The sequence below is a fragment of the Pyrus communis genome, chromosome 2, assembly GCF_963583255.1.
Source record: "Pyrus communis chromosome 2, drPyrComm1.1, whole genome shotgun sequence".
NCBI classification, from domain to species: Eukaryota; Viridiplantae; Streptophyta; class Magnoliopsida; order Rosales; family Rosaceae; genus Pyrus; species Pyrus communis.
Window position 1 is genome coordinate 10599898 of NC_084804.1, and position 27881 is coordinate 10627778.

Genomic DNA, 27881 nt, shown 5'->3' on the forward strand with positions numbered 1-27881 from the left:
TGTGCACGTGGTCCGTTCTTTTTTCTCGTATTATCGATGGGGACCACGGACATTCAAACTCAGTATTTTTTTTACATTTGGAATAAAAGTACTACTAGACCAATATCATCACCATTTTCTCAATGCAATAACTTGACCTCGCTTGGTGATTAGACTAATAACTTTCGTATCTCTGACGTAATAATACGTGAATTAGTTATTAGTATTATATCCTCAAGCATTTCCATGTGGATTGGTGATGCTACGTGATTTTGGAACTGTGCTGTCCACTTCTCCATCACCTTTCAACAATTGTGGAATAGATTTTTCGATTAAAACCTTAAAAGAGATTTTTATCGGAGGCATGGGCGTGTAAACTAATGATTCAAGTGGGAACTTGAAACAGTATCACGTGCGCACGTGACTTTACAGATTAGCTCTCAGCACATAACAGTTCCTCCAGCATCTGGTTTATGGGTCTTTTATCATAGTGGTTGAGAGAAATGTTGCCCTTGCACTACGGCGTGATTTCAACCCTAGTTAATTCCCTGATCTAACATCTAATCTAACAAATTTATCATTTGACAAAAAAAAAAAAAACACCTGGTTTATACCATTTATATGCTTCCCCATGCTGTAAAGGCTGCAACCTTTTTCTGCCTTTGAGTTGAGCCACCTCCTGAGCCCCGAGACTCAAAACAAAGCACCTGGTTTATACCATTTATATGCTTCCCCATGCTGTAAAGGCTGCAAGCCCCGAGACTCAAAACAAACACAATACTAATCGCGTTTCAAATGGTTTGCTATCCATCAGAATTCCACTTTTAAGAGAATCTTCTTAACATTTCTCATAGAATCGTATTATGTAGAAGGAAAACTCCGTGGCTAAGCTTAAAAAGAGAAAAACTTGAGCGTAACCAAGATTTATCTCCGTCTCTCTATCTCACTCGTCACCTGTTACATGCAATAATCTCTCTTGTAAAACGCGTACAAGAATCAATAATCTTAAGGATTAAACAAAAAGAAAGTCGAAATACACTATAAAGTTTAAGCAGAAATACCATTATCATATAATAAAACAGCATTAGCATTTAGCACTGTTGTAAACAGGCTTCCAATACATAATTAGTGAATGCCAAGTTGCTTAATCTTACCCTACAAAAATATTCCTGAATAAGGCGTTAAAAAAGTAAGCTAATGCATTATTGAATCTGTACTCCTCTCCCAAATGGAAAACCAGCTACCCTTCAAACATCTTCACAAAATAATTGCGTTAAAAGCCATTGACTTTGCACACATCTTCTTGCCTTCCCTTTTCGAATAACCAATTCGATAACTTTAATCGTCACGTGGCCCAAATTAAAGCATTGCATCTCTAATGTATCATCACAAATCAACAGAGTTGTGAAGGATGGTATGCCGGGCCATAGCAGAAGAACATGCTTAGCTCCCTCTCCGGCCTTCAACGTCGACGACGCGGGTCCTATAGAAGTCTGAAGTATCTTTTAGCAGAAGGTAAATTGAGAAGTGACATATATGGGGTACACATGGCCATTAAACTGATGAGTGAGAATAATTATATACTAAGTATCTATTAGCTTTTAAAACTTCAGATTGTACAGAGTTAGATTGTCATGAAAGAAAGTACTGAGCAATCGATAGTTGGAAAAAGCCGATAACAACACATCCCAATCGAAGAAACTTACCAGAAACACCGACTAACGAACTTCGAGAAAACAAAATCAAAATTAAAAGTAATATACTACAGAGGAACACTATTTGGCATTTTACATGTAACGAGTCGCCAAGAGATGGTTGACGAAGGCAAATATCGAGCTTTCAACACTCAAATGCAAATGGCGGCAACACATCCAAATGCAAGAAAGTTGCAAAATCAAAACTAAAAGTAATATGCCACAAAGAACACTGCTTGGCACATACATATATGCAGAAGCAACTCATTAAAATCCGTCACATAACATGCACATAAACTGTATGTAAACTTCGATTACAAACTCGATAAGATTAATGGCCTTAGTCCAATAACTCAACAAGATGACAATGTTTCCCTTCTTTCACCAACCACACTTGAAATCAACACTATATATTGGCAGAAACCAGAGCAATCTGATACATGCTTAAGAAAAGTATAAAAGAAAAAGCAGCTGAATTCGAAAGCTAAAAAAGCAAAGAATTTAGCTCAAGATTGAATGAAATGTTACCTAAAAGCAGATCTAAAGTGAGCTTACAATGCCAAAGAAACGAGAGAGACTTTCTTCTACCCAGCAAGGATCCAATGGCACCCAGTATTCTCCAATCGGCTAAACGCGGGTGTACCGTGTTCGCCTGGGACTGTCCACCACAACCGAGAGCAACCCACCTTCGGCAGCTTCCTGCTCGTCGGCATACAAATCATCCGTCCCCCTAAACGCAGCGTGCAACCCAACAATTGCGAGCCCAATCAGAACCGATACCAGCACGTTCAGCCACACGTGCGTGAAGACCAAAGCCACGACGGTGACGACAGCGAGAATCCCCAAAACGATGCGGTCGTCGACGATTCGGTGGAAAATTACGAGCGGTTCGTCGCGGAAGAAGTAGAGGAAGAACCAGGCGACGAAGACGAGGAGGAAGACGATGAGGGAGACGGGGTGCCAGAGGAGGCTGAGGAAGAGGACGAAGAGGACAAGCATCGTGTAGTTCACGCGGAAGTGGCCGAGGTTGCGCTTGATTCGGACGGTGGCTTCGCCGAAGGTGTAGGGGCGCGTGAAGCTGGAGAAGGGCTGAACGAGCTCGAGCCATGGGCGGCGCGTGGCGAAGAAGGACTGGGTCGTGGCCCTGGCGCGCGTGAATGGTTCGGGCGTGGCGGTGGTGAAGGAGGACGTGGTGGATGGGAGTGCGCCGTAGCGGGGTGGCGAATGTAAAGACATTGGTGCTGGACGAATAGAGGTTTACAGAAGTTCAAGATGGAAGCAGAGCTGAATTTAAACCCTAGGAGAGAGAAAATGGTGATCAGAACAGGAGAAAAAGAGGGGTAGGTCTCTGTAATTCTTGGTGTGAGACTGTTGTGGTGGCCTGATATTTTGTGCTTTTGGGGAAGGTGATACTGGAACGGCAAGAGATGCGTGATTTGATGGAAGGTTATATTTGAAGGAAAAAAAAGATTAGATATTCTCGAGGAACAGGATTTCCCGAATCTTAGTGACGATTTTAAGAATTTTTAAATCGTGTCTGTTTATTGTATATCGTGGTTAAGTTTTTGTCAGATATTATTTATATTTAATTTTAAATAAAAATATTTAAAATAATTTATACTCGCATAATGTACAATAAATAAATATAATTTAAAGATTCAAGGATTCTCACAACGAGGATCGGGAAATGATCTCATTCATTCTTGAAAGCCATCTTTTTAACAAAATGTTAATAGAAAAAATATTTTTCACATTATATCTATAAAACTTTTATATTAATATTTAACAAACACTTTTGTATTTGTTATCTATGAGATTCAAATTTAAAAATTTCACTTATTTCGACCAATGCTAAATGCTTTTCATTTATGTCAATTTTTTCCATTTAAAAATATTATGAGGATTTTTAAAAGGGTCAGAGGACTTATTTTCAATCCATTCATGAAAATCGTCAAATGATGACTATAGTTAAAGATGTTGTTCAAAAATAAATTATTATTTGTTGTTTAAATGACATTGTTTAATTTATACGTCAATATGGCATTCATGTAATTTAAAAATGAGTATGTTAAGTGTTGTGTCATAATGAGTTAGGATTAACTTAATGACCAGACCAAAAAGAATGAGCGAATAGTATAAGAGCTGGTTTGATATTACTGTATTTTGATAAAAAAGTTGATTTTGATGTGCTGTGAGAATAAGCAACTGTGAAATAAAATAATAGAGTGTTTGGTAAACTTTTTTGTAAAAGTGTTTTTGAAAAAAAAAAAAAAAAAAAAAAAAGCAGTATTATAGTGTCTGGTAAACTTTTATGTAAAACAGATGTGAAAAAAGCCGGTTTTTCAAAGCTGAGTTTTGCAGCTTCTAGTTTTTGGTTTTTTTTCATCCAAAACTGTGAAAAAAAAACTGAAGCTGAAGTTGAATGTTTACCAACTTTTTTTAGAATTACCTCAGTACCAAACCAAGCTTAAGTATCATAAACTTAGAGTTGTTTGTGCACTTATAGATGTTATTGTTTACAAATCATGAAAGAAATGGTAAGTCTGGACATCTTCCACAATAAACTTGACAGCACTAGTGCAGCCCAAAACTGCCACAACGGAGAACCAAGCAACCATTGCAAAGTTGAGAAGCAACAAAGAAGGGTACATTTTGGTGTTTTTGGTCTGCCTTCTTCTAGCTTTTAAATATGCCAATGCAAGGAACACAAAGTCCAATGGAGCAGTTTGACGTAAAGTCTCCAAAGAAAGGCATGGCTGCTGCAACATGAGTGACAAAAACCATATAGATCGAGGTGAAAAAAAGCCGAATCAGGGTTTTTCGGAGCGAGAAATGACCGTGCAAGTAGTTTTTTGTGACATGAGTCCCTCCTTGAAACAGGCATACGTTGTCCTGCAATATATCTACACATTATGAAATGTAAAAACAGCATCATAAGTGAATTCAAAGTTGGGAAAATAGTAGGGGTTTAACATTGCGTTCAAACCAAGAAAATAAATTTGGGATTTGGAAAAGGTAAAAATGGGGTTAAGAAACTCAGTTCAGATCGAGCCACAAAAATTGAACTACAAAAACTGAAAATGCATGAGTTTAGTAGATTAATACCAAACCTTAAGGCTGCTTCTCTGCTCTCTCTAAAGCCGACAAACACGCTTAGAACGCTGGGAATCAACAAACCCAGGTGATTGATTCATATAAACTTCCTTGTGTAGAATCCCATTAAGGAAGGCATTACGCACATCGAGTTGTTGGAGGGACCAATTATTGGAAACAGCAAGGGCAAGTATGGTTCGAATAGTATCCGATTTGACCATAGGAATGAAGGTCTCTTGGAAGTCGATGCCTTCTTGTTGATTATTCATACAATCAATCAGACTGAATATACAAATTGATACAATTTCAATACCTTAAAAATACAATATGAGAAAACTAAAAGTTCGTTTTCCATTTTGATCTTGCCGGCCCAAATTTCCTCCCTTACCGCATGATGACATACCCGCCCCGACCCGGCTGCTTCCCTAGTCGAACGCTCAAAAGCGGGATGGGCTATGATCTTGCAGGCCCAAATATCCTCCCTAATCGACTTCCATAAATCCCCAAAAGGCCCATCCTTCCTGTAAGCAAACACAAAAACCCCAATTCTCCCTTCTCCCCCTCTCCGAAAGTCGCAGTGCGATCCACGCAACAATGGTTTACATAACTTCCTGGGACGAGTTCGTCGAGCGATCCGTCCAGCTTTTCCGCGCCGATCCCGAATCCGTACGTTACGCTTTTTCTTTTTTCTTGTTTTCTGTTTGGCTTCCGAGAAAATTTTAAAAAATCGAGTGAAGTTAGCAATAGTTCTTGATTGCTGCTTGATTTCAGTGCATGAAAACCCTAGTCTTCAATGGTATAATTGATTTTTATCGACTAAATTTTTTTCGAGAAACCATTTTCTCCGTATTCGAATTAATGCTGTTTTAATTACGTTTTGTAAACGAGTATTAGGTGATCGGAATTGATTTTATTAGACTGATATGTAACTTTTTCTAACGCTTGTGATGGATCTGTTTGTTGATGCAGACTCGATACGTGATGAAATACCGGCATTGCGAGGGGAAATTGGTTCTTAAGGTTACTGATAATAAAGAGGTACTAATTGCTTTCCCCTTTGATACCGTGTATTTACTCACTGTGCAATCGTAAATTGGTTTTTTAAAGTATTTATATCATGTTATAGTGCATTGTTTCTCAATTATATTTGTGTTTAAGAACATCGAGTAGTTTTCCAAATTTGGTGTTATTCTTTTGGAGTTCCGTAGTCTGTGCATAGAACTTTGTCTTATGAGTTTTCCTTGGTTCTTTTAATATATGTGCTTACAATTAACTACCGAGATGTTTAGTCCACAAAGAAGTTCTTTACACATAATATTCATAGCTGGTTTTGTACTTTTTGAAGAAAGTAAATGCAAGATTATGTTATGTGTTTTCTACTATTAGTGAGCACATATTAATGAGAATATGGATATTTGCAAGGAGAGAGGGTCCTCGCCGGATCCTCTTTGTGAGGATCCCGGGGATTCTCCAATCATATCCGTTCATCGTACATCATGGGGTCAGAAATCATTGTAAATTTTTTCATTTAAAATTGAATATAAACAGTACTTGATGATAACTGACCGCACGATGTACGATGAACGGATGTGATTGGAGGATCCGGCTAGGATCCTCTCTCATTTGCGAAATATTAGGTTCACATACATTTTTTTTTTTGGTTTAGACTAGTGCGGTTGTGTTGGGATTTTTTTTTTCTTTGGGAACTTAGGTTACGTCCTATTTGTGGCAGAAATACCTAGATCAGCTTCCTTCACCTCTGTTTTTAGATTTACGCAATCTGTTACTGTTGATGTCACTTAATCAATTTCAAGGTGTTCTTTCGTGCTCTCTTTTTCACCATTGAGCATAGTGAGATACTTCGATTTTTACATGGGAAAAATTCTTTGAATGTTATGTGAAAATAATACTTGAAGGAACTCTTTTCTTGCCAAATTGGTCCCAAACTGAACTTGAGGCGGCCTTACTGGCGATAGTTTTTAGCTTATGGCAATATTTTTTTTTTCTTCTGTCTTACCGTTTGTGTCTTTTTATTGGTGGACAAGTCTTAATTGCAGAAATCTGGGTGAAATTTGACCATATTAAGGTTGTCTTTATGCATTTCAGTAATATGGAAAATCACCTAGGCTTTCCCCATATGTGGAACAGGCTTCATATATCCTGTAGTGAAAACGTGAACTGAAGTGTCTTTTATGGCGGTGCTAGAAACTGGGGATATTTTCTTTAAAACTCAAATTGTTAGATTCAAGAAAATGGATGCATATATCACTTACATCATCGTCGATTACATGCTTGCCTGATATACTCATGTGATGGATCTTTTTGCATTTGCAGTGTCTGAAATTCAAAACAGACCAGGCGCAAGACGCTAAGAAGATGGAGAAACTCAACAACATATTCTTCACTTTGATGTCCCGAGGTCCTGAAGGTAGTATCTTTATCCAAGCCTAAATCTTGATTTTTTTCGAAAAGGTTTTTGGCACAACTGTAGGTCCCAGTCCAGTTGTATTTATGTGTAAGCAATTAGATTGCTTGCTATGTGTCTGAACACGAACAGTGGGGTAGCCACCTTGTACCGAAGTTTCCTTTCACTAATTACAAAGGAGCTTTCGGGATGTTTGAAAACATGTTTCAAATGCAATGGAATTCCCTTCCTCGAATTTGTTTCCAGTACGACCTTGATGTTATTAGTACTCTTTCTGCCAAACTAAAACTAATTCACATTTCCCGTTGTTCTCCTTTTGAACAGCGGATCCATCAGAAGTTACTGGGAAAGACCAGATGGACGCACAGCCAACCAGGAAAGGACGAGGAAGAAAACAATAGTTGTGTCGGCGTAATTAGGTTGTTTTTAGGACTGATCTTACAGGGAACCATGGATTACTATTCAGACCGAATTTTTTGAGATGGTTACAGAAGATTGCGGTTCTTTCTTTTCCCCGATGTTCGCTTTTGATTTCATTTTATATATAAAAGGATTGTTGACAACTTTAACTGGTTTTGTCCTGGCCAACGTCTTACAATGGTATCAATGACTCCTAGTTATGTTTCAAGAGTTAAATAACCGACCCATTTATAAGTTCATAACTGCCCTCAACTGTGATGAAGATTCTGAGATGAGACTGGCTGGTCGATTGGCAAATTGCAACCAACCGATCAGCCACTCTCATCCCGTAAGATTTGTCTTGGGTTTTCTTTGATTTTCTTCTTGAACGTCTACATTCGATTATTCACAATGGTCGAAAAGGCCGCATCCGATCCCGTTTGATAAAATGAGATCCAACAGGGTTTACAAATCCCCCAAAACATGTGTAGCCCGTTAAAATGCTCAAGTGGTTAAGAGCATTTACATATGCATTAGAAGTCCTAAATATAATTCTTCTTTTCGAGTAATCGCTTGTATAAAAAATGAAGCTAGGCAAAGCTTTATTTGAGAGGACGCATGCTAATATTTCATGGCTGCCCTCTAAAAAGTGAGAACCGGGAAGAGCTCTGGATTGTAGACCAAAGACAAAGATAATGTGATTTCCCCTTTGCCAATCTAATTATAAAAAAAAAACCCAATGAATAGCGCTTGAAAATTTTGAGTTTTAATGATAAAGATAAAATAAAGGGTAAAATGAATAGTACCAGAATTGACTTTTTAGTGTAAAATATAATTTTTTGTTAAATTGAACAGTACAACAAACTTTTCATTAAAATTCTCTCTAATGAAGGCCTTACGGAGCCTTACCGGATCCCAATGCACTCTTTCCCTTTCTTTCTTTCTTTCGTTTACTTTATTTTTTGGCATGAAAAAAGGATAAAGTTGTTAAAAATCAAATCCATGCATGTGATGGGCCACAAAAGCTTGTGAAATGTTTGCTCCCAAAGAAAAGATAGCGTGTGTAATCGGGGTTTTTGGGAAGCAAATATTCTTCAATCAAAGTTAAAGAGACAGACAGACCAGATGGACAATGGGACAGAATGTCTTGGAGGACAAGGTGGATTCATTAACGTTACCAGGACCATTTTGTTCACAAATTCTTTTAATTGTACTTTTGGAATACCGTCATGTTGTATACCGAGTTAACTGATTCTTAATATTATAATTATAGTATGTTGATTCGATCATACCATGTGATTGTATTTTAATACTGTTGTACAATAATAGTTAGGGTGGTGCTATTTACACATTTCTGTTTATCTCTCGCACATACTTATCAAATTCTAACAGTTAGATCGAATGAATTGAACAAAATCAACAGACATAAATAAACAAAGTGTGTATGTAGGGTTTCAAGATGCCTGACTCTCATGCAGACGCTAACGTGAGCTGGAGGGGGTTTGATTCTTCAATCAAGCAACAAGAAGGAAATCATTAGTTTGTATATGTAGAAGAGTGAGAGAGAAGGGAAGGAAAAGAAAGATGGAACAAAGAAGCTTTTGCGATTCCTCAAAGATCTTTCAGTTTACATATCCAATCGTCCACGTTAGTTCCTTCTTAAATAATGAAAGAAATAAAAAATAATTAAGGAAATAGAAAATAATGCAAAGTTACTTAACTTTTCAAAGTGGAATAATTGTCCATATTCTCATTGGTCCGTCCACGTGTGATGATAGTTAAACTACACATGTAAACAATACATGTTGGGTGATGTAGCTGCATATGTGACTTTTAAACTTCACGTGTGAACAGTATACCAATATCCTCATATACTATGAAGGAAGGGGATTCCTCCGTAAAACAAGTCGGTGATGAATAGTAACTAAACTTCTTGTAAGCTTATATAAGATTCATTAACTTTCCGATTTAGGACAATTCTCTACGCCTCTCAAATAAAACTATAGATAAAGGAGAAGGGAAAAAAAAGTAAAGTATCGGTGTTTTCATGGCTCTACATTTTGGATAAAGTTAACCTTTTGACCTTTAAGATCTGAATTGTTCCCGACTTAAACGTCGTAAAGTATGGATTCGTGCACTTTGAGTGGGAAAAACCATGCTTTAATCCAACTTTTCTTTCTCTACTTTTTATTACTCGTAATTATGCTTTTATTCTTTTTCCTCTTTTTTTTTTTTTTCTTCTGAAAATTTAACGTTATGATCACACTAATGTAATTTTCATCCTTGGGTGATATAGAATTGTGTTATTTGGGTTATTGAATGTTTTGATCTCTTAAATTCATGCATGGTGAAATACTGAAAGTGTTGGAATTGCTTCATTCTCCGAACTTATGTTTATAAGCCTTGAGCATGATTGGCTCAGAGAGTAGCTGGAGTAGGTAGGCCGCTTAGGGTTCCCACTTTGAAGGGGTCACAATTTTTATATATTTAAGTTAATATTACAAATATCGTGTTTGTTCAAATAAGAAGTTTACAGACTTTGAATCTTTGTCTAATCACAATAGCCAGTTGGATTGAGTGGTTGAGCCCAACATTTGTAAGATTTATTTGTTTTATATAATTATTAAATAAAAAACAACAAACCTGTTTTGTACGTGAAAAGTGAAATATCAAGTTACTCAAACTTGTTCTTTTCGACTTCAAAAACAAACATGTTTACTTTTTTGGTCGCACTCCCTTGACTACCAGACACCAAACCCTAAACGGCTAAACCCAGCCTTTGTCACATTCCCCAAAACAAACACCAAATTCTAAACACCTGTGTCTATTCTAGAGCTCCACTTCGAAGGCTCGTCTAGGGACCCAAATTAACAAGAACAGCCCCGGCCTTATGTAGTATGCATATAAGTGTGTTTTCATACGAGGCGGATCGAAATTTGTTAATTCCAATTTCAGTCCAAAAATGTTTGGAATAACTGTTTTCTTCTAGTTTTGTGTCAACTTCTATTTTTCGAACGTCTGTTTCATTCCGAACTCGAAATTTTCTTTCAAAAATGAAGGCCAAAGGTTGCTTTGCTCCAATCCACTACAACAATTATAAGTTTCCACCAAAATAAGAAAGAAACACGTGATTGCTAATTACATTTCACTTAACATCGGTCAGTTTCTATATGTAGTCTTTTTTTTTTTTTTTTACACAATCAATATTGAAGAAAAGGAAAGCGACAATCGTCCTAGTCTTACGATCATAATATAATGGTTTTTTTCTTCATAATCATAATATAGTTGTTGAACATTGTATAATGGTTATTTAAAAGTTAAACATTTTCACAAGGCATATATAATGATTAGAGGTGGAACTTGAGTTAGGTCAACCTGGATCCGTCTATGTCCAGCCCGATTTCAAATCCTATTGGACGGGTTAGATGAAGAAAAATCCGCCCAAACCCAACCTCAACCCAATGATTTCTTCGGTTGGGTTGGGTTGAGTGAACGTCTTTCTCGCCCATGTGAACCCAAGCCAAACCTGATTTTGAGCCTCAATTCTCTCATGCACGTATTACCCATTCCACTTCATTTTTTATAAATTATATATAAGTTTTGGAATGACAATACTTCAAGTAGTTGCTTTTACATTTATTTTGATTGAAATTTTGTATACATCTTGTTATTTAATTTTAATTTTGGATTGTTGAAATATTTAATGGTCTACAAGTTGTTTGCTTTGACTTTTTGGTGGATTGATGACGTGCAAATGAAAATGTAACTAATTTTTTTTATTCAAAATTTAAAAATCATGAATATTAATGTGTTATAACTTATAAGATTAAACTGGATAAAATTAGACGAACCTAAACTTAATCCAAATAAACCCGAATCCAATTAAAACCCAAATCTAACTAAACTTGCATGACCTGAACTAACCCAAATTTGAATTGTATAAATTAGGTTAGGATTTGTTGACCATCTATCCGCACGAGTCGCACTCCAATAATAATCATGTAAGATCTCTAATTAGGCATTACATCATATTATTAAGTGAATTAATTTTTAATCGAAAGTGAGCTGATTACGCCAATCAGAGAGAGTAAAGTCAACGGAGGTAGGACCGGTGGGACCCCATGGCGGGTTCAGTCACCGAAGCAACAGTGTCTCCCCGGCGAAGGATACAAATTGTCAAGCAGTCACAACGGCACATCGTTTTATGTGTCAGACTTTAGGGTTTAGTTTTACACGTGTTGATAAATGATTAACCGTCCTGGCAACGGCTATATTGGATGCTCTCGAGTGCTGGACTAGGCCTTGGGCCCCACTCTTGAACGGACGTTGAGATAAGCCGCGCTGCAGAGGGAAAATAAGACTTCGAAGCAAAGTAAGGAGCAAAAGCTTTTGCTAATGTCGTGCTATTTTTCTTTCTTTTTTTAATATTTTTTTTTACTACTCAATGAGATCGAAATCAATTTGTTTATTTAATTTTTAATATAAATATATCATTTGAATAAAAATAAAATACAAGAAAAGCGTGAGTCAATTTTAATTTTTTTTTCTTCATAAGGCTGATTCTCAATTTTCTTTGTTCATAAGATCGATCATTCAATCACTATCTTGATTTACGGTGTCCACCATATTAACAATATTCTCTTTATAGATATCGTAATTGTAATATCAACAGTTAAGTTACTGAACACTTTCACGGTTATCGAGAAAAAATTATTGTGTATAAGGGTGACATCTAAATCAGTGAACATAGCATGTTATATTCTAAGGTTTAGATTTCATTTTTTGAAGAATAAACGGAATATAATATGACCACCCTTAACTATTTAGTGTAGTGACATGTAATCACTATTTTATTATAGTTAGTCATTATTTAAATCTAGTTAAGTAAAATGTTCTAGCAATTGATGTAATTTGACAAAAACAACTTAACCATTTGCTTTTCTTTCAAAAAATTCAAGATTAAGCAACGAAAGAGAGTTGCATCTAATCTTTGTTATGACGAAGTTCAAGCCTCCAAGTTGTTAAACAATAGTAGATTATCAATCATCACTTGATATAATGGCACTTGAACGTCATTTTGTTGAACGGTGAATTCAAATCTTATCAACGACGGTTGGTGAATAAAAATTAAACAAAGAAAAGAAAAAAAACTTTGATCTTTACAACTTACCCAACTTTACCATATATTACAACATTGTGCATTTGAGTTGTTTCTTATTTGGCGAAACGGTACTTTAACCGGTACTTTGCTTAATTTTATGAGAAAATTCAAACTTGAGCGCAAGGAAACAAGCGTGATACCCTGTACAATTGACCAAACGGACGTTTATGCATGTGACTACGTTCAAACAAGTGTCATTTTACACAAAAAAAGAAAGACATGCAGACAATCGATGAATGGACTATACAAAACCGTCTTTGTCCTCATTTTCTAATGCCCAATCCAAATTTGTAGAGGCTGCACAACATGCAGAGAGGCCAAGCGAAATCTAGCTCTTCAACAACCCTACCATTATCTAACAACTCACTAAGCACACAAGAGATTTAACAGTGTAACCGCTCATATTCAAAGAGATAAAAAGAAAGATATATATTTTATTGGTTACACCGTAAATTTGGTCAGAGCACACAGGTTTTTTTTTTATGCAAGTTACAAAAGTAAAGCTGGATTTAGTGGTCTTGCTCTCTCATGAAGGAGGAAAAAATTACCAAATTTAAAAACTTGAAAATTGAATTGGGGGGAAGAGAAAGAGGAAAAATCAAATCTTGAAAGAAAACAAAGAAAAAGTGAAGGGAGAAAAATAAAAAGAAAACTTCGTGTAGACCGTAAAAGCAAAGGCTCACTTTAACATTTTGTGGACGTCTGTGTGGAGTAGAGGAAGACCATTTCCGAAAAGAGAATGACAAGGGTCTTCAATCCGGGACCCCCGCCTTCATATCTGTGACATAGGCGGCAATTTCATCTCTCCATTTTATTTCCTCAGCTCTCTCTCTCTCTCTCTCTCTCTCTCCCCCCTTCTGGCACTCACTGTTTATTTATATCTCCTCTCCTCTCTGTCTCCTCTGTTCAAATCTTTGGGTTTCTCCCTCAAGAAAAAAAAGGGTAATTTATATTAATAAAACAAAGATGGTGGCTTTGGCTTTGTATTCTTGTGGCAGTGTGATTTCTATCAAGCGCAAAGCAAAAGTCTTCTCCTTCACACCTTTCAATCTCAAAAGCATGAATTGAGAATCTAGGGTTTGAAAGCATCAACTCCAACAAGGTCCGTCCGTTTGCGTCTCTTGTTTTCTTCCCTCAATCAACTGACAATTTTACCAAATTTCTTTGCTGTAATGTCTTGATTTCCATCTGGGGTTTCCTCTAATCTGACAAATTTCATAAACCCAGTTGGTTGTTTCATCTCCTGGGTGAAATTTCATTAGAAAGTTGAATACTTGTGGGTAAAAGAATGGGATTTTGGTTATCTGGGTAGTTGATTTATCTGCTGTGGATTGCTGAACATTCTATAAATTAGGTTGGTTTGCTGAGTTTTTGGTGTGTTTTGTGTAAATTTATAGCCTTTTCAGGATTTAGAATTGTGGGTTAATTATTTTTGGTAGTTTTGGTAGATATGGAGGAAGTTGAAGAAGCTAACAAAGCAGCTGTTGAGAGCTGCCATAGAGTTCTTAGCCTCTTGTCTCAGCCACAGGATCAAGTTCAGTATAGGAATCTAATGGTGGAAACTGGAAAGGCAGTGTCTAGGTTTAAGAAAGTTATATCCATTCTCAATACTGGTTTAGGTCATGCTAGAGTTAGAAAGCTCAAGAAGCTTCAAATCCCTTTTCCTGAAAGAATCCTTTTGGATAATCCTAACTCGATTGGGGACCGTCCATCCAAAACTCCCCACTTTCTTCAATCTAGATTTCCTGAAAACTCAACTCAAGATTTGAGTTTAGATGTTAAAAGTTCCTTGTGTTTGGGGAATCCATCGTTGGAATTGAGTGCTAATGGGAAAACCCCAATTCATCCGGCCCAACAAGTGCCGCCGGCGCAATATCACTTCTTTCAGCAACAACAGCAGCAGCAACGTCAACAACAACAGCAACAGCATCAGCAGCAGAGGATGTTACTTCAGCAGCAGCAGATGAAGCCCCAAACAGAAATGATGTATCGTAGGAGCAATAGCGGCATAAATCTGAATTTTGATAGCTCTAGCTACACACCTACAATGTCATCTACGAGATCCTTCATTTCTTCCTTGAGCATAGATGGAAGTGTGGCTAACTTCGATGGTAATTCCTTCCATTTGATCGGGGCTCCTATCTCTTCAGATCAGAATTCACATCACAAGAGGAAGTGTTCTGCTAGGGGAGACGATGGGAGTGTTAAATGCGTTGGTAGCAGTGGTAGATGTCACTGCTCAAAGAAGAGGTCGGATTTGTCTCCTTATGCTCTACTTGGTTCAGTAATATCTTGTAATGCTTCTGTGTCTTGTCATGGAGGAGCAGTTATACTTGCTTTTTAACTATTTTATGTTATTTATGTTCTGCTGCCAGGAAGCATAGGGTGAAAAGGTCAATTAAGGTGCCTGCTATCAGTAACAAGCTTGCAGATATCCCTCCTGATGATTATTCATGGCGGAAATATGGCCAGAAGCCAATCAAGGGTTCCCCTCACCCTAGGTATCATATTTCTGCATTTCGAATGAGAAATTGATTTCATTTGATGCCCAATATCTTCTTCCAATGCTTTGTCTATAATATGCAGAGTTGATAATTAGCATGGTTGAATATTGAATGTAGTGATTGTTAGTGTTAACCTTTTTCTGTGTTTTTTTTTTTTTTTTTTTTTTTTTTGGGTTGAAAAACGGGTCTATAATCAAGAGCCCAAAGAAACCTACTCAATAATAAATCTAGACCGGGACATCCCAAGTCGATCCTCATGAATACTTTTCTATGTATTTTTCACATACATGATCAAGGTTCTAAAAGGCGCTAGTCAGGCAGCAGGCAGGGGCTGTGGCCTAGGTGGTTTTTTAAATTTTAATTAAATTTTTATCCATAGTTTTTTTACAATCGAATTTAGGGTCAAGATTTGTTCAAAGAATTCACGTTTGAATATGAAATGTGATTGATATTTGATGAGGCTTGTTAAATGAACTTTCAAGTTTTTTCGACACTTCTATGCAATTTCATGTTTATCCATATGCTTGGAAATCAAATGTCAGAAAGAATCCAAGTTGAATATGACGTGTAATTGATATTTGATAATGCTTGTTGATATTCACTCTTGAGTTTATTCGATACTACTATGCTTGTCGAAGATCAGAGACTTTTATGTTAAAACTTCTCGAGAACTTAATTAACTATTGAAGCTCCTTTAACTTGTGCAGGGGATACTATAAATGCAGTAGCATGAGAGGTTGTCCAGCAAGGAAGCATGTCGAGAGGTGCTTGGAAGAACCCTCGATGCTTATTGTTACCTATGAAGGTGAGCATAACCACCCAAGGATACCATCGCAATCCACAACAACGTGACATTCGTGGAGAGCCTTGCCGAGCTCAAGCCCAACGGTCACTTTGTCAAACCCTTATCTATGTTCGGCTTGGGATGCTCCTGTACATATATTTGCATGGTTCAAGCATGAGCTACAAATTGGAGCAGCTATTTCGGCTTTTGGAAGTTGACTCTTTCGAGCGTTTTTGCATTTAGGCAAGCGGGCATGAATCCCCAGCGGGGGAGACTCAAACAAGTCTGTAAAATTAGGTCATCGTCCCATAAGAACTGTTTTTTTATTTATTTATTTTCTGTGTTCCTTTTAGCAATCAGGGCTTCAAACCATTTAGGGTTTTTGGAATTAATGAAATGCCTTTGATGTGGTACTTTTGGTTTTCATTTTCTACCTTCATTGTTTATACGTTTGGGTGATAAAGTTTGTTGTGAATGGTAGATGGTTTTAGGAAGGATGAATTAGAAGCCAAGTCACAGGTGGTCCTGTTTACCAAATTGCTCCTGCTTTCAATTGTTGTGGGGAAAAAGAAAAGTAAGTTAGGTGTGACTAATGAGGGGGACCAAGATGTGGTGTTGTTATTCCTTCACTCCAATCAAACCAAAATTATATTTTTGGGTTCAATTCCCAGATATGGGGTCGATTTTTGCATACAGTCGGGGATATAGAATGTTTTCTTGTAGTATTCATCACATTAGTCGATGTCTCCATGTTTTTGTATCACTCATCAAGTGACGTGAATATATAATTGCATGCACAATAAACACAGTTTTAGGTAATTTATCCTTACTCTTCCGATAAAGATACTTTGGTAGTGTTATCATACAAAATAATAACACTATCAAAATATTTTTATAAGTATGATAACTCTCACATGTGGTGAGACTAGACCAAACGTACAATTGCGTGAGTGAGATAAAAAAATGCAAAATAAATCTCATACTTTAAATGCTTTACGAATGACGTGGTTAGTACATTCTACCCAAGTTAACTTTTTTCCTTTCAGTTAGCAAAAATTGAGGAGAATTAATGGAGAATCGAAGTAGGTAAAAAGACAGTTGCTGGAAGTGGTAAATATTCATTATTTGGTTGGTGAATCTTGGGAGCTTGTAATAAAGGAAGTGATATGGCTCAGTACGCTACCAAAACGATGTAGAGAATGAAAAGATGACGTGTTACAACAGAAAAATCATTTTTTTCCCTCCTAATTTTTCTCTCATTCCCTCCCGCCTATTTGAACGATTACAGTTAAGCACAATGAAATGCTTGTTGCGGCAAGTAGCCGTTTAGTACAGTGATGGAAATGTGTTAAGTCCTTGCATGATAGTATTGCTTCAAACCCTATGAATGGCTAATTTAAAATTTAATTTAACAAAATCTATCGTTTAACAGAAGAAAAAAAAAAAAAATTTTGCTGACCTCAAACATTTTGTCGTCTACTATTTTTGCTTTTGGGGTTTGCAAAGAAAATGAAATTTAGGGGATCTCATTTTTTCTAAATTTTTTAGTACGTGTTTGTGTATAAATAACATCGACATTTGTCATCACTAAATCTTTGTTTGTTGGATCATTGGTTGCAGACTTGATACTTTATTGATATGATGTATGTCATACACTAACGCAGTTAATTTCTTCTAAATATGTTATAGATTGAGTAGAGCAATGCCGCGCCTCCCAAGTTTGAATTTATTTTCCTGCTAGATACAAATAGGGGAATGTTGGAAAATCATTTTCTTGAAGGTCAATGGCGTGTTGTAGCAGTCATGAGAAGAAAGTCAACGAGATTGGATGAGGTTAAAACTTAATCGCACTCAATATTTTTAAGAAGATTAATAATGTCTAATTAGTGATTATGGTTGCTGCAACGTTTTCCAAATCTTTGATTAACCGCTCCCTAAACCAACCAGAGTATTATGTTATTACGCAATCAATAATTAATATAATTATTTTAATTTATTTTAATATTCGTGAGTCTTGACAATCAATCAACCAGTACTCTTTAGTCTTCTTTTTTGGGCTTTAGTTTTAAGCCCAACCCAGAATTTGGTTTTGATTGAGAATTTTTTGTCAAGTCTGTTGAATGGACCAGCCTAATATCCATGGTGGGTTGACTAGTTGACCCATGACCCATGACCCATGATTCAAAGCTGTGACATTAGTTAGTGTTCATATTTCTTATTTATGTTTAGTTTTAATTAAAGGATTACAATGGTAATTTTATGATTTTCAAGGTTAGCACTGATTTTCAAACTTTCTTATTTTTCATAACACTATTTTTTTAGCCGTTAAATTAAATATATCAAAAGCGTCAAAAGATTAATTAAAAAATAAGTGCAATAAAGAAATGAAAATATGATAATCACAACCCATACCGTAATAAAACAAGGAAAGAGAGGGATGCTTGGTGTTGTTGTATGGAAAGAGATGCTCTCCGGATCTCTCCCTTCAAAGTTTCGGAATCAAGTGATCCGGATTTTTGAAATCTAATCAAACGGTATAAAATTATTATAACTTTTAAGAGATCAGGTGACCTATATAGTTTGATCAAATTTTAAAAATTCAGATCACTTGATCTCCAAACTTCGGAGAAAGAGATCCGCAGAAGATATATTTCCTTGTTGTATCGTCCTGTCAAAAACTCTTAATCATGTATGACGTACGTGCGGGACAAAACAAAACCAAAGTAGCACGAGTCCCCACTGGTGGGCGTCTTCTTCTTTGTTCCCTTCTCTTCCACCAACGTCTCCTACTAGTCAACATGATTTACCTTTCAAATGCAAAACAAAAATATTCTAGTGCCCTATGCTAAATTTTGTTAAAAGCCGTCGTTGATGCGTGCGTGAATATCAATGATGAATTATTACTAATCTAACATTTAATATAACAAAAGGGAAAGAGATTTCATGTACAAATATCATAATTAATTCATGCTAAAATAAGTAAATAAAAATGATTAAGAAGTTGCCACAAATATCCGAATCAATAAAGCTCAGGGCAAACAGAATTAACAGTCGGTAATTAACTTTTAATCACGCCCTCAACATTTTTATCCTTTCTATTCCCGTTTTTACAAAAACTGTACACATGTGATGTAGAAATTAAGAGTAAACGCCAAGGGCAAAAATGGAGAGTCACCCAAAATACTTTCACCAGAAAAGCCTAAACCACATCGGCGGCCGCTCAGAACAGCGGCGCCGGCTGATTCAGATCGAACAAGAACGGCTTCTTCTTCTTCCGCATCTTCTTCTCCTCCTCGCCCACCACCACGTCCACATTCTCAAGCATGTACCCTGTATACTCCGACCTAACCGGCGCCACCGCCGGAGCTCCAGTCATAACGTACATCAGCGGTGGAGGCCAGAGCATCTCAGAGCCGCCGCCGAGGAGAAGCGAGTGAGGCGGAGCAAGAGCGAGATTACCGAAGTTGGTCTTCGCCTTGGAACCGCGGAGGCTAAGCGCGGCCTCGTCGTACGCACGCGCCGCCTCCTCGGCGGTGTCGTAGGTGCCGAGCCACTTCCGAGTCTTCTTCCACGGATCGCGAATCTCGGCGGCGAACCGTCCCCACGGCCGCTTCCGCACGCCTCTAAAATGCGGATCCCTTCCCCCGCCGCCTTTACCGGGCGAAGCGTGCCTGGGCTGAGCTCGAAGCTTGCGAGGCGGAGGCGAAGGCGGTTCGACGGCGAGGGAGAGTGCGGTGTCGCGGAGGTGGAGCGCGTCTACAGTAGACATTGGGTGGACCGTGCGGAGAGAGAAAATGGGGGCGAGGACTTGAGTGAGTTTAGGGTTGGCGTTTTGGAGGGTATTTATAGGGGAGGAGACAGTCTGGGTTAACGCCGACAGCTTTGGCCTTCGGGGTTGAATTAAAAAATATTATTTTTTACGAAAATATTTTTAAATTAGTAAAATACTAAATTGGAAGGTAAATGGGTTGAATAAGGTAACGAATTTAATTTATGTCAAATCAGATCAATAATACTAGTGATCATAAGGTATTCGGATAATAACTTACGTGGTAAAAAAATTCGGATATATATCCTTGTGCTAAAATCTATTAGGATTTGTGTTCAAAATGTAACTTTCGTTCTTTCTCCGTTAGCCTGCATGTAAGTTTCTTCGCCCAAACCGATGCGCTCTTTCTCCCCCTTTGGACCTCTGATTCGACAGTGATCACCCAAGATAGAAGGGAACGCTCTCCAAATCGATTCTCACTCTCTCTCCGTTTGGTTCTTCAATTACCGTAGTTTGTTGTAGTGATTGAATTCCTCTTTTACGAATTCCAATTCTTGTTTTTGTTTCAATTGTTGTGATTGAATTGCTTGGGCATCCTCTGATTTGGGTTTGCAATTGTTTGGTTCGAGAAATCGAAATTTGACAAAGTTGGGTGTTTTGGATCAGATTTTGTTTACAATTTAAACCGTTTAATTCATGATTTGTTCTATGCCAATTCAAATTTTCTGTGGATTTGATTGGTTTGATTTGGTTCTTGAACCCAATTTTTATTTTCTTTTTGTTTTTTTAATGTTCTTGAATTGTGCCAAGAAAATGCGGGTTTGGTAGGAATTTTGTCTAAATATTTTAGAAATTGTAACTGGACCTCTAATTTTTGCAGTTCTTTGATGGGTAATTTGGTTTCGTATCGGTATCAAAATGCTGCTTTGGTAGAACAATTTGTTAGAAACAACATGCGGCAACATGCAATTTTGTTTGTAACGAACGCATGAATCCAGCTATTGCGGGAATTGTTTTGTTTGTTTGCTTTCCAGTTTCAAGGAGATGTCTCCAGCATCATAAAGAAGACTAGGAAAGAAACCAGGCACCTTTAAAGCTTTCGACGGGTGTTGGGAATGCAGGTTCTGGGATCCCAGCCATTGCATACAATCTACTTTTGGGAAAAGAACGGAAGTTAGGTTTTGGGACATAAATCCGAATAAACTTTATCACGAGGGTTCAAATTCGAATTTTTTTATCACATAATTTATCATCCGAATACCTTAAAACTACGAGGATTATTTATCCGATTTGGCCTTTAATTTAAATAGACTTGACGCAATGAAGGCATTCGTGTAAATACGAGATACTGTGGGGGTATAAATTATCAAATATAATTAACGTGTTTTGCACAAATCCAAACACTTCTTTTTGTTAGTTTACATTTGGGATTGCAGACCAACATTTATAATTGTCGGTTTCTATGTGACAGCTAAAACGAACGTCGATTGGTTTTGCATTATCTTTGAAGTTGGTTATTCTCTCTATTTAATACTTTACTTGTTATCACTTAATATTATGATTCAGTGATATTCTTATTCACTTATAAATAAAAGATCTTAGGTTCGATTATTGCTAAAGACGAATTTGAACCACATTATTTTCGTTAGTGTAGCGTAGAGTCAACTCACTCTCTCACTCTTTTAGTGTAAATAATATCGTTTGTTCAAAAAAAAAAAAAATTATTTGCTTGTTGTTTCACGATTTGCTTGATAAACTAGGTTTTGGTGAAATGAGGGTCGTTTTGAGTTAGGGTGTCAAACTTGATATATGACGAAAATTTGTATTTGTAGTAAGTTTGATACCTTGAAGCAAATAAAGCCATATTAATAAGGTGAAGTTATAATATTAACACGAAAATTATACTTAAATATGAGTTGATGAAAAGTCTATAAAGAGTCCAATTCTTGAAAGAGCCTCCTTAGGCCATCTCCAACCAAAGGAGGGCAAAATAGCTCGTTTTAGCCCTATGTTCCTCCAATAAATTAATATTTTAATGAACGGTGCATGACCATATTTCTTACTATCTCTAACCGAGGGTCATAGGGCCAAACATAATCCTGTCACAAAAAACCATATTCAACCGAGGGCCAAAGGGCCAAAGGGCTACAGGGTCAAACATAATTTATTATTTAAATTTAAAAATTACAACAAAGAACCGGCAAGAGGGTGGAGTTGAGAAAATTTAGACTTCATCATGATGTCTTGCATCGTATTACACAACATGATTATAGAGGATGAGCGAGATGGGTATATTGATGGAGAGTATGATAACGATCAAGAGGATCCAAATAGGTCAAGAAGGGTCTGTGCAAAAATATATGATGGTCCTAATTTGTCTTTTAATCCAAGAACTGGTAGTATCTCTTTAAATGAGTACATGAGGCGCTATAGGATAATACGTTATGTGCCACAAACAAGTACCTATAACAAGATCTTGTTGCACATCTTTGGGCCAAAAGAAGCATGGAGTAGACGTTTAAGTTTTATGTTGTTAAATACTTTTAAAAATATTGTTTAAGTTTCATGTTGTTAAATGTTTTTTTTTTATGTTGTTTCATTTTACTTATAGAATTTTTCATTTTCCGTTGCATTCAAATTGTGGCCTGGCCTGAGGTCGGCCAGGCTGGCTAAATTGGGCATGTCGGTTGGCCTTTTGATCCTTTTTTATCTAGTAATACCCATAAACTTTTTGATCTAGCCTTCAGTTGGAGGCCGAGTTATTTTTAACCATGTGACTCTTATGAACAACTCTTCTGAACACTTCAGTTGATGATGACCTTAGCGTCTCTCATTTAATTATTAGCAAATTCAATTGTAAAACAATAAAAAGTTGTCGTGATGTTGATGAGTCAAAAGTCGAAGCGCTCGCAAGCACCCAAAAGTAAATGAATCGGCGGCAAAGCGGTGGTAGGGCTTTCGAAAAAGACGAGGGGGTCACGAGGAGCACGTGGGGAAGAAATGAACGATGGCAGTCTGGGGTGAATGGGGTGTTGGGGCCCCATATTTGTCTCTCACTGACTGACACCGCTGACACTATCATTACCTAAGCTTGAAAGTTTCCCGCCGCGGAGTCGTAGCACACCGCGCAGACTACAGTACAAATTCACGCGCAGACAGACTTTCTTTTTACGTTTCAGTCCATCTTACATGCTCGACTGCAGAAAATTACTCGGGGAACGTAGCCTTACCAAGTCATATTATTTCAAATTGGACTAATTTCAAATTAAGCTGAACCTGATTGGTTTAAACTAAGCAGAAAACTACTTGGATAACCTAGCCTGGTCTTGGACTAAAATATTTTTGTCTTAATATTTTTATTTTGCCATGGAACTAGACTTTGTAATTTGTCACTATCCTACAAAACGTTGCTGTATTACCCTCTTCATCTCCCTTTTTACAAAAAAACATCAATCACAAACTTTGCACGTATCAAACTGATTCGAATTTCACCTTCAGGTTGTACGTCGTTGATTTGATGTCCATGGAGACCTTGAACGGTTGGGGGCAGTTGGCGAAGAGGAGGAGGAGGAATTCGACCTTGGAGAGGTTTGGATCCGTGTTCGGAAGTTCCGAGAGGGCAATTTTCGAGACGTTGAAATCCAAGCATCCCTTGTGGGTGAACGAACTCATCGAAGGGATTACTGGGCGCTAGTCGGATTGGATCAAGGAGAATTAGATCTCGAAGGAGCAGAAAGAGAAGAAAGCGAGGAGTGAGAGATGAGGAAGGGGAGGGGGAACTGACGAGGGGGGAACGATGACAGCTCCGTTTGTGAAAACATAGAGCAAAGAGGCGGAAGGGAGTTAGTCCCCGCGAATCCCATGGTTCTCGACAGGTTTCACTAGCGAGGGAGTTAGTCCATGCGTGTCCCATTTAGTCTCATTTAATTTAGTCTCTGCACTTAACAAATACAAGGTTATATTAATATGTAGTCCAGTCTAATTTAATGATAATTAATGAGGTCAAACAAACGCACCCCGAATGTCTCATACTTGTATTAGAAGAGATAAGAAGCTTTGCCTTGCGAGAAAAATTTGGACAAGGCAACTTGATAAGTTATGTGGTCAAAGATTACAAAGGATAAGACTTTGTGTTTGGATACCATTACCGCCATATAGATACAACATGCATCACCAAACACGTAGTCATATCATGAAATTTAAACACAGAGCAATATACTCAATTTACAACTTTTCTCCGACAAAACCGTATACCAACAAGGCATGTTTGGTAGGTTGGCTAGGGATTGGACAAGGCAACTCGTTGTGCGTCAGCTTCAGGCATTCACCTATCCCTCGCGATCTCACTATCAAGTATTCAAGGTATGAATTGAACTCTGAATCTCCCGCGACAACTCTTTTCACTTTTTCATATGGGTTTTTTGAATTTAAGAAAGTTTTCTCTTCCCAAGGTTCAATTTTAATTGTTTTCTCCTAAGTTGGATGATTAAATTTTGAATCTTTTAATTTCCCCAAATTCACATGGAAATGGGTTTGTGGTTGTTTTATGGGAGTGGAAGAAGGCAATGACATCTGCTCAACTAAAAGCTTTTTTTTCAATGGTTGATCAACAATAAACAAGCGTATATGAGATTGGAGGGTTCGGGAGTTGAAGTTGAGCACTTGCTTTTAAAGGCACAAAGCGGGGGTGGATGGTAAAGGATCATCTCCCCTAACCGTAGCATTTGTTAAGTCCGTCTTTCACCACACACCCACGCGTTTGTACGTATGTGCAACTTCTTTGGGTTTTTTTAGATGTAATAAATTGGAATTATGCATAGGTATATGAGAAGACGATGTTTCAGAAGATTAGCACTGAGTTTGACGAGCGAATGATTATGTGAGTTGAACTCTCCATGCAAGGTCAGAAATTTAAAGTTTTGGTCCAGTTTTGTAATGCCCAATTTCAATTTTGAGTTTTGTTTAGGTTTGATTTGCATTCTCTCTTTGTCGTTGTCCATATTCTTCTTTGTGGGTCGATGTAAATGTTTAATTTTCATGAGCGGTTCAAAAAAAGTTTATGAAATCTTTGATAGATGAAATCGATGTACGTAAAAAGGGAGCTTTTTGGGTCTGATTTGTTGAGACCTGTATTAAAACGAATTTGATTTGAGACAGGAGAAGATGGAGTGTATGAAAATGTGCTCGTGTTTATATGGAGGTTGTTTAGAATATATTCAAAGATGGTCATATTTCGTTGATTTTTCTCTGTTTAAGTATTAGGAAGTTTTAACGAAAAACTCACGATACTATTCACTTTAACGAAAAACTACATTTTTACATTAAAAAGTCAAACCTGGTACTATTTACTTTACCCTTTATTTTGTCCTTATTATTAAAACTCAAAATTTTCAAACTCTTTTTATTAGTTTCCTTAAGTATTATCTGTTTTCTTTATAATATCTCAATTTTTAGTTTACCACGAAAGCTTAACCAATGGCTACTATCGTAGTTTCTAGCAAGGTGGAAGCGGGTGCTGCAGACAGATTTTTGTATTGAGCGGAGCCTGTTGACTTGAATACCTCTTTTGGTGATAATGGGAAGATATATGGTTACAAATTATTTAAGGTAATATTTATTCTTTATGCATTTCAATTGAAGTTTACTTTCATAGAATTTGCTTAACCCATGCAGATAATTTTAAAACTATTTTGATGGTTTGAATGAAATGATTTTGGAACAGTTTCAGTGTTATGTTTCTTTGTATGCAGATAACCATATATATTTGCGAGCGCTGTATCTCTCTCTATGTACTCTCCATCTGTATCTCCCTCTATGATTTAAAACTTTATCTTTCAATACCAAACTCCTTATTTCCAACGCAAATTTGGGATGTTAACTAAGTAGACGCTTAAGCGAGGTGCGAAAGCAGGCCAACAAGTGGATCGACTACCGATTTCTCATGACTGAATTATTAACGTTCTGTAAGATTTATTGAATACTTTTTTCGAACTATCTCTCGCAGTGGAATCACCGCCACCAACAGCTCTGGCTGCGCAGTTCGTCATCGTCCAGTATTCCTCCAAAATTCCATTATCTCTCCTTGATTTCTTTGACTCAGTGCGTCTCTATTCTTCCGTTTACACCCATATCTATCCAAATGACTGTTTATATGCATCTATTTGTTAGAGAAGGCTTTTGCCTTTTGGGTTCAATTTTATCTGCTCTCTTCGTTGGATTTGATGTCTTCTCGGTACTAATTTTTTTATTCGGCAATGGAGCTTGCATTGTCGATTGAGAAATTGGCAAATGAAAGCTGCTCCACTTGCACAGTGTAAGACATACATTGTTATTGTATGATGTCTTCTTAATATAAGATTATTAGGTTTAGGTGATTTTATTTTGTACCAGTAACATCGATTGGTTTGTGTTATGAATTAACAATCTTACTATACTATGTTCACTCCCGAATTTACGACTAACAGGTTGCTGAGAAGAACAAAGATGTGCAGTTAACAGATTTTGTTGAAACCGAGTTTTTGGCTGAGCAGGTCAGTCTTGATATCTTCCTTTATTTTTCTTCAGTTTGAAAGGTTCTACAGGAACACTTGCGGCATGCTTTTTGATGTTCTGCTTTTACCTTTGTAGGTGGAAGCCATCAAGAAAATATCTGAATATGTTGCTCAACTAAGGACAGTTTGTAAGGGGCACGGTAGGAACCCATAATTCGATTTCGTTGTCACCTTTATCCTACGTTTAGTGTTCATCTTTTGAAAATAACATTACGTTATCCGATTTTCATTTTCTATTTCTTAAAACCCAAGCGCTGCTTAACAGGGATGTTGTGGCTACGTGATGATGAGTTTGGTCGTTGTTGAAAGTGGTGTTATGCTTTCCGATGCGCTGATTGTAGCTGTTTAGAGATTTTGGTTGTATGTTTAGAACCTTGTATTAGTTTTTCAGATGCGGAAAATACATGAAGGACAAATTTTAGCCAAATTAGTTGTTTGCATTAGGTTTTGAGAAATTCAAGTAAATTGTATATAGTTGGGACTTAGAAATCCGCACTTTTGGTTGTACATAGGCTCCCAATTTTTGGGCAAGGGAAAGCAGGAAGAGAACACCAATGGTGGTGACGATGGAGAATCCCTTCTTTGCGGTGGAAATTGACGGTCCATGTGCAGCATTCAGCCCAGTTTATAAGATGAGGGGTCAAAATGCAAACCGAATGACATGGGGATTTGTTTCATTTTAATCATGTTTTGTACTAAGGTAAAACTCCCTCCCCATTTCACATAATTCTAAATGTTGATTAGCATATATGTGTAAATAGGATTGTATATGGTTGTATTTATGTAGTAACAGAATTGTAAACATTGTTGTAATTATGTGGAGCTAAAGTTGTAAACTAGTGACATTGCGCGGGCTTTTATATCTCGTGATGTCTAAGATTGGATTTCAAAACCCCTCTTATTTTGGATATAGATCCGAATCCATATCCGATCCATGATACCCTTAACGCCATCAAACATTGAATATGATTCATATCCAATTTAATTGGACTAATCCTACCTAATCCGGTCTACCAGAAGAGAGACCATTAGGATTGTGGCCTGATGTTAAATTAGATTCCGAATTCACCGGACTAATTGTCCCAGCAGATGAATGGGTATCAATAGAACATGATTCAAAGCCCAGTCCAGTCCCATCCTAGCATGTCCAACAGTCGAACCTTGTTTGATGTTGTCCAAGGCTGACCCAATGGTCCTGGCCATTGTATATATAACGCCACCAATCATCTCCGGCACAATAAACATGTTGCGGATGTTAGTCCCCACTGGCTCCGGCTTCTCATCCGGAGATGCCTCTCGCTTCTGTTTCAAGCGTAGAAATTAACAGATAAACGTAACCACACGTTTTGACAATAATTCCGTACATTGATACTTGAAAGGACATCATATTTGGACGACAATATTTTCCCCTGCAGTGCTATCTTAGCTCACAAGAAAACTTTCTATCGTGTTGGTAGCCATACAAACGGCATGAAGTTAAACTTACAATACAGATAAACGGTGGCAGTGCAAACTGAACGGA

General features: G+C 37.3%; 4 protein-coding genes across 7 annotated transcripts; 2 read left to right on the forward strand and 2 right to left on the reverse strand.

Moving 5' to 3' along the window:
- Positions 1 to 1020: 1020 nt before the first annotated feature.
- On the reverse strand, positions 1021 to 3113 carry LOC137725935 (PRA1 family protein F2-like). Of its 3 annotated transcripts, none has more exons than XM_068464781.1 (2): positions 2229 to 3113; positions 1021 to 1472 (listed from the first exon to the last, which is right to left on the reverse strand). In XM_068464781.1, exon 1 carries the CDS (start codon positions 2907 to 2909, stop codon positions 2301 to 2303), a length of 609 nt encoding a protein of 202 aa, XP_068320882.1. In that variant the 5' UTR covers positions 2910 to 3113; the 3' UTR covers positions 1021 to 1472; positions 2229 to 2300. The 3 variants fall into 3 exon arrangements, with proteins under 3 accessions (XP_068320882.1, XP_068320881.1, XP_068320880.1); XM_068464780.1 differs by having other exon boundaries at positions 1021 to 1462; positions 2202 to 3113; XM_068464779.1 differs by having other exon boundaries at positions 2202 to 3113.
- Positions 3114 to 5306: 2193 nt separating this feature from the next.
- On the forward strand, positions 5307 to 7798 carry LOC137726732 (signal recognition particle 9 kDa protein-like). Its single transcript, XM_068465688.1, has 4 exons — positions 5307 to 5432; positions 5736 to 5804; positions 7101 to 7194; positions 7516 to 7798. The coding sequence occupies exons 1-4, from the start codon at positions 5361 to 5363 to the stop codon at positions 7590 to 7592; spliced, it is 312 nt and encodes a 103-aa protein (XP_068321789.1). The 5' UTR covers positions 5307 to 5360; the 3' UTR covers positions 7593 to 7798.
- A 5592-nt stretch (positions 7799 to 13390) lies between these two features.
- Positions 13391 to 16448, forward strand: LOC137725360 (probable WRKY transcription factor 21). Of its 2 annotated transcripts, XM_068464019.1 has the most exons (4): positions 13391 to 13853; positions 14200 to 15001; positions 15127 to 15252; positions 15963 to 16448. In XM_068464019.1, exons 2-4 carry the CDS (start codon positions 14202 to 14204, stop codon positions 16105 to 16107), a joined length of 1071 nt encoding a protein of 356 aa, XP_068320120.1. In that variant the 5' UTR covers positions 13391 to 13853; positions 14200 to 14201; the 3' UTR covers positions 16108 to 16448. The 2 variants fall into 2 exon arrangements, with proteins under 2 accessions (XP_068320120.1, XP_068320119.1); XM_068464018.1 differs by having other exon boundaries at positions 13393 to 15001.
- Positions 16449 to 19068: 2620 nt separating this feature from the next.
- LOC137726897 (ethylene-responsive transcription factor 8-like) lies at positions 19069 to 19837 on the reverse strand. Its single transcript, XM_068465848.1, has one exon. It carries the CDS (start codon positions 19806 to 19808, stop codon positions 19260 to 19262), a length of 549 nt encoding a protein of 182 aa, XP_068321949.1. The 5' UTR covers positions 19809 to 19837; the 3' UTR covers positions 19069 to 19259.
- Positions 19838 to 27881: the final 8044 nt, after the last annotated feature.

Coding starts and splice junctions, on each gene's coding strand:
- LOC137725360 (XM_068464019.1), top strand. CDS start 14,202: ATGGAGGAAGTTGAAGAAGCTAACAAAGCAGCTGTTGAGAGCTGCCAT. Junction 15,002..15,126: donor TGTCACTGCTCAAAGAAGAG/GTCGGATTTGTC, acceptor TTCTGCTGCCAG/GAAGCATAGGGTGAAAAGGT. Junction 15,253..15,962: donor AAGGGTTCCCCTCACCCTAG/GTATCATATTTC, acceptor TAACTTGTGCAG/GGGATACTATAAATGCAGTA.
- LOC137726897 (XM_068465848.1), bottom strand. CDS start 19,808: ATGTCTACTGTAGACGCGCTCCACCTCCGCGACACCGCACTCTCCCTC.
- LOC137725935 (XM_068464781.1), bottom strand. CDS start 2,909: ATGTCTTTACATTCGCCACCCCGCTACGGCGCACTCCCATCCACCACG.
- LOC137726732 (XM_068465688.1), top strand. CDS start 5,361: ATGGTTTACATAACTTCCTGGGACGAGTTCGTCGAGCGATCCGTCCAG. Junction 5,433..5,735: donor TCCGCGCCGATCCCGAATCC/GTACGTTACGCT, acceptor TTGTTGATGCAG/ACTCGATACGTGATGAAATA. Junction 5,805..7,100: donor AGGTTACTGATAATAAAGAG/GTACTAATTGCT, acceptor TTGCATTTGCAG/TGTCTGAAATTCAAAACAGA.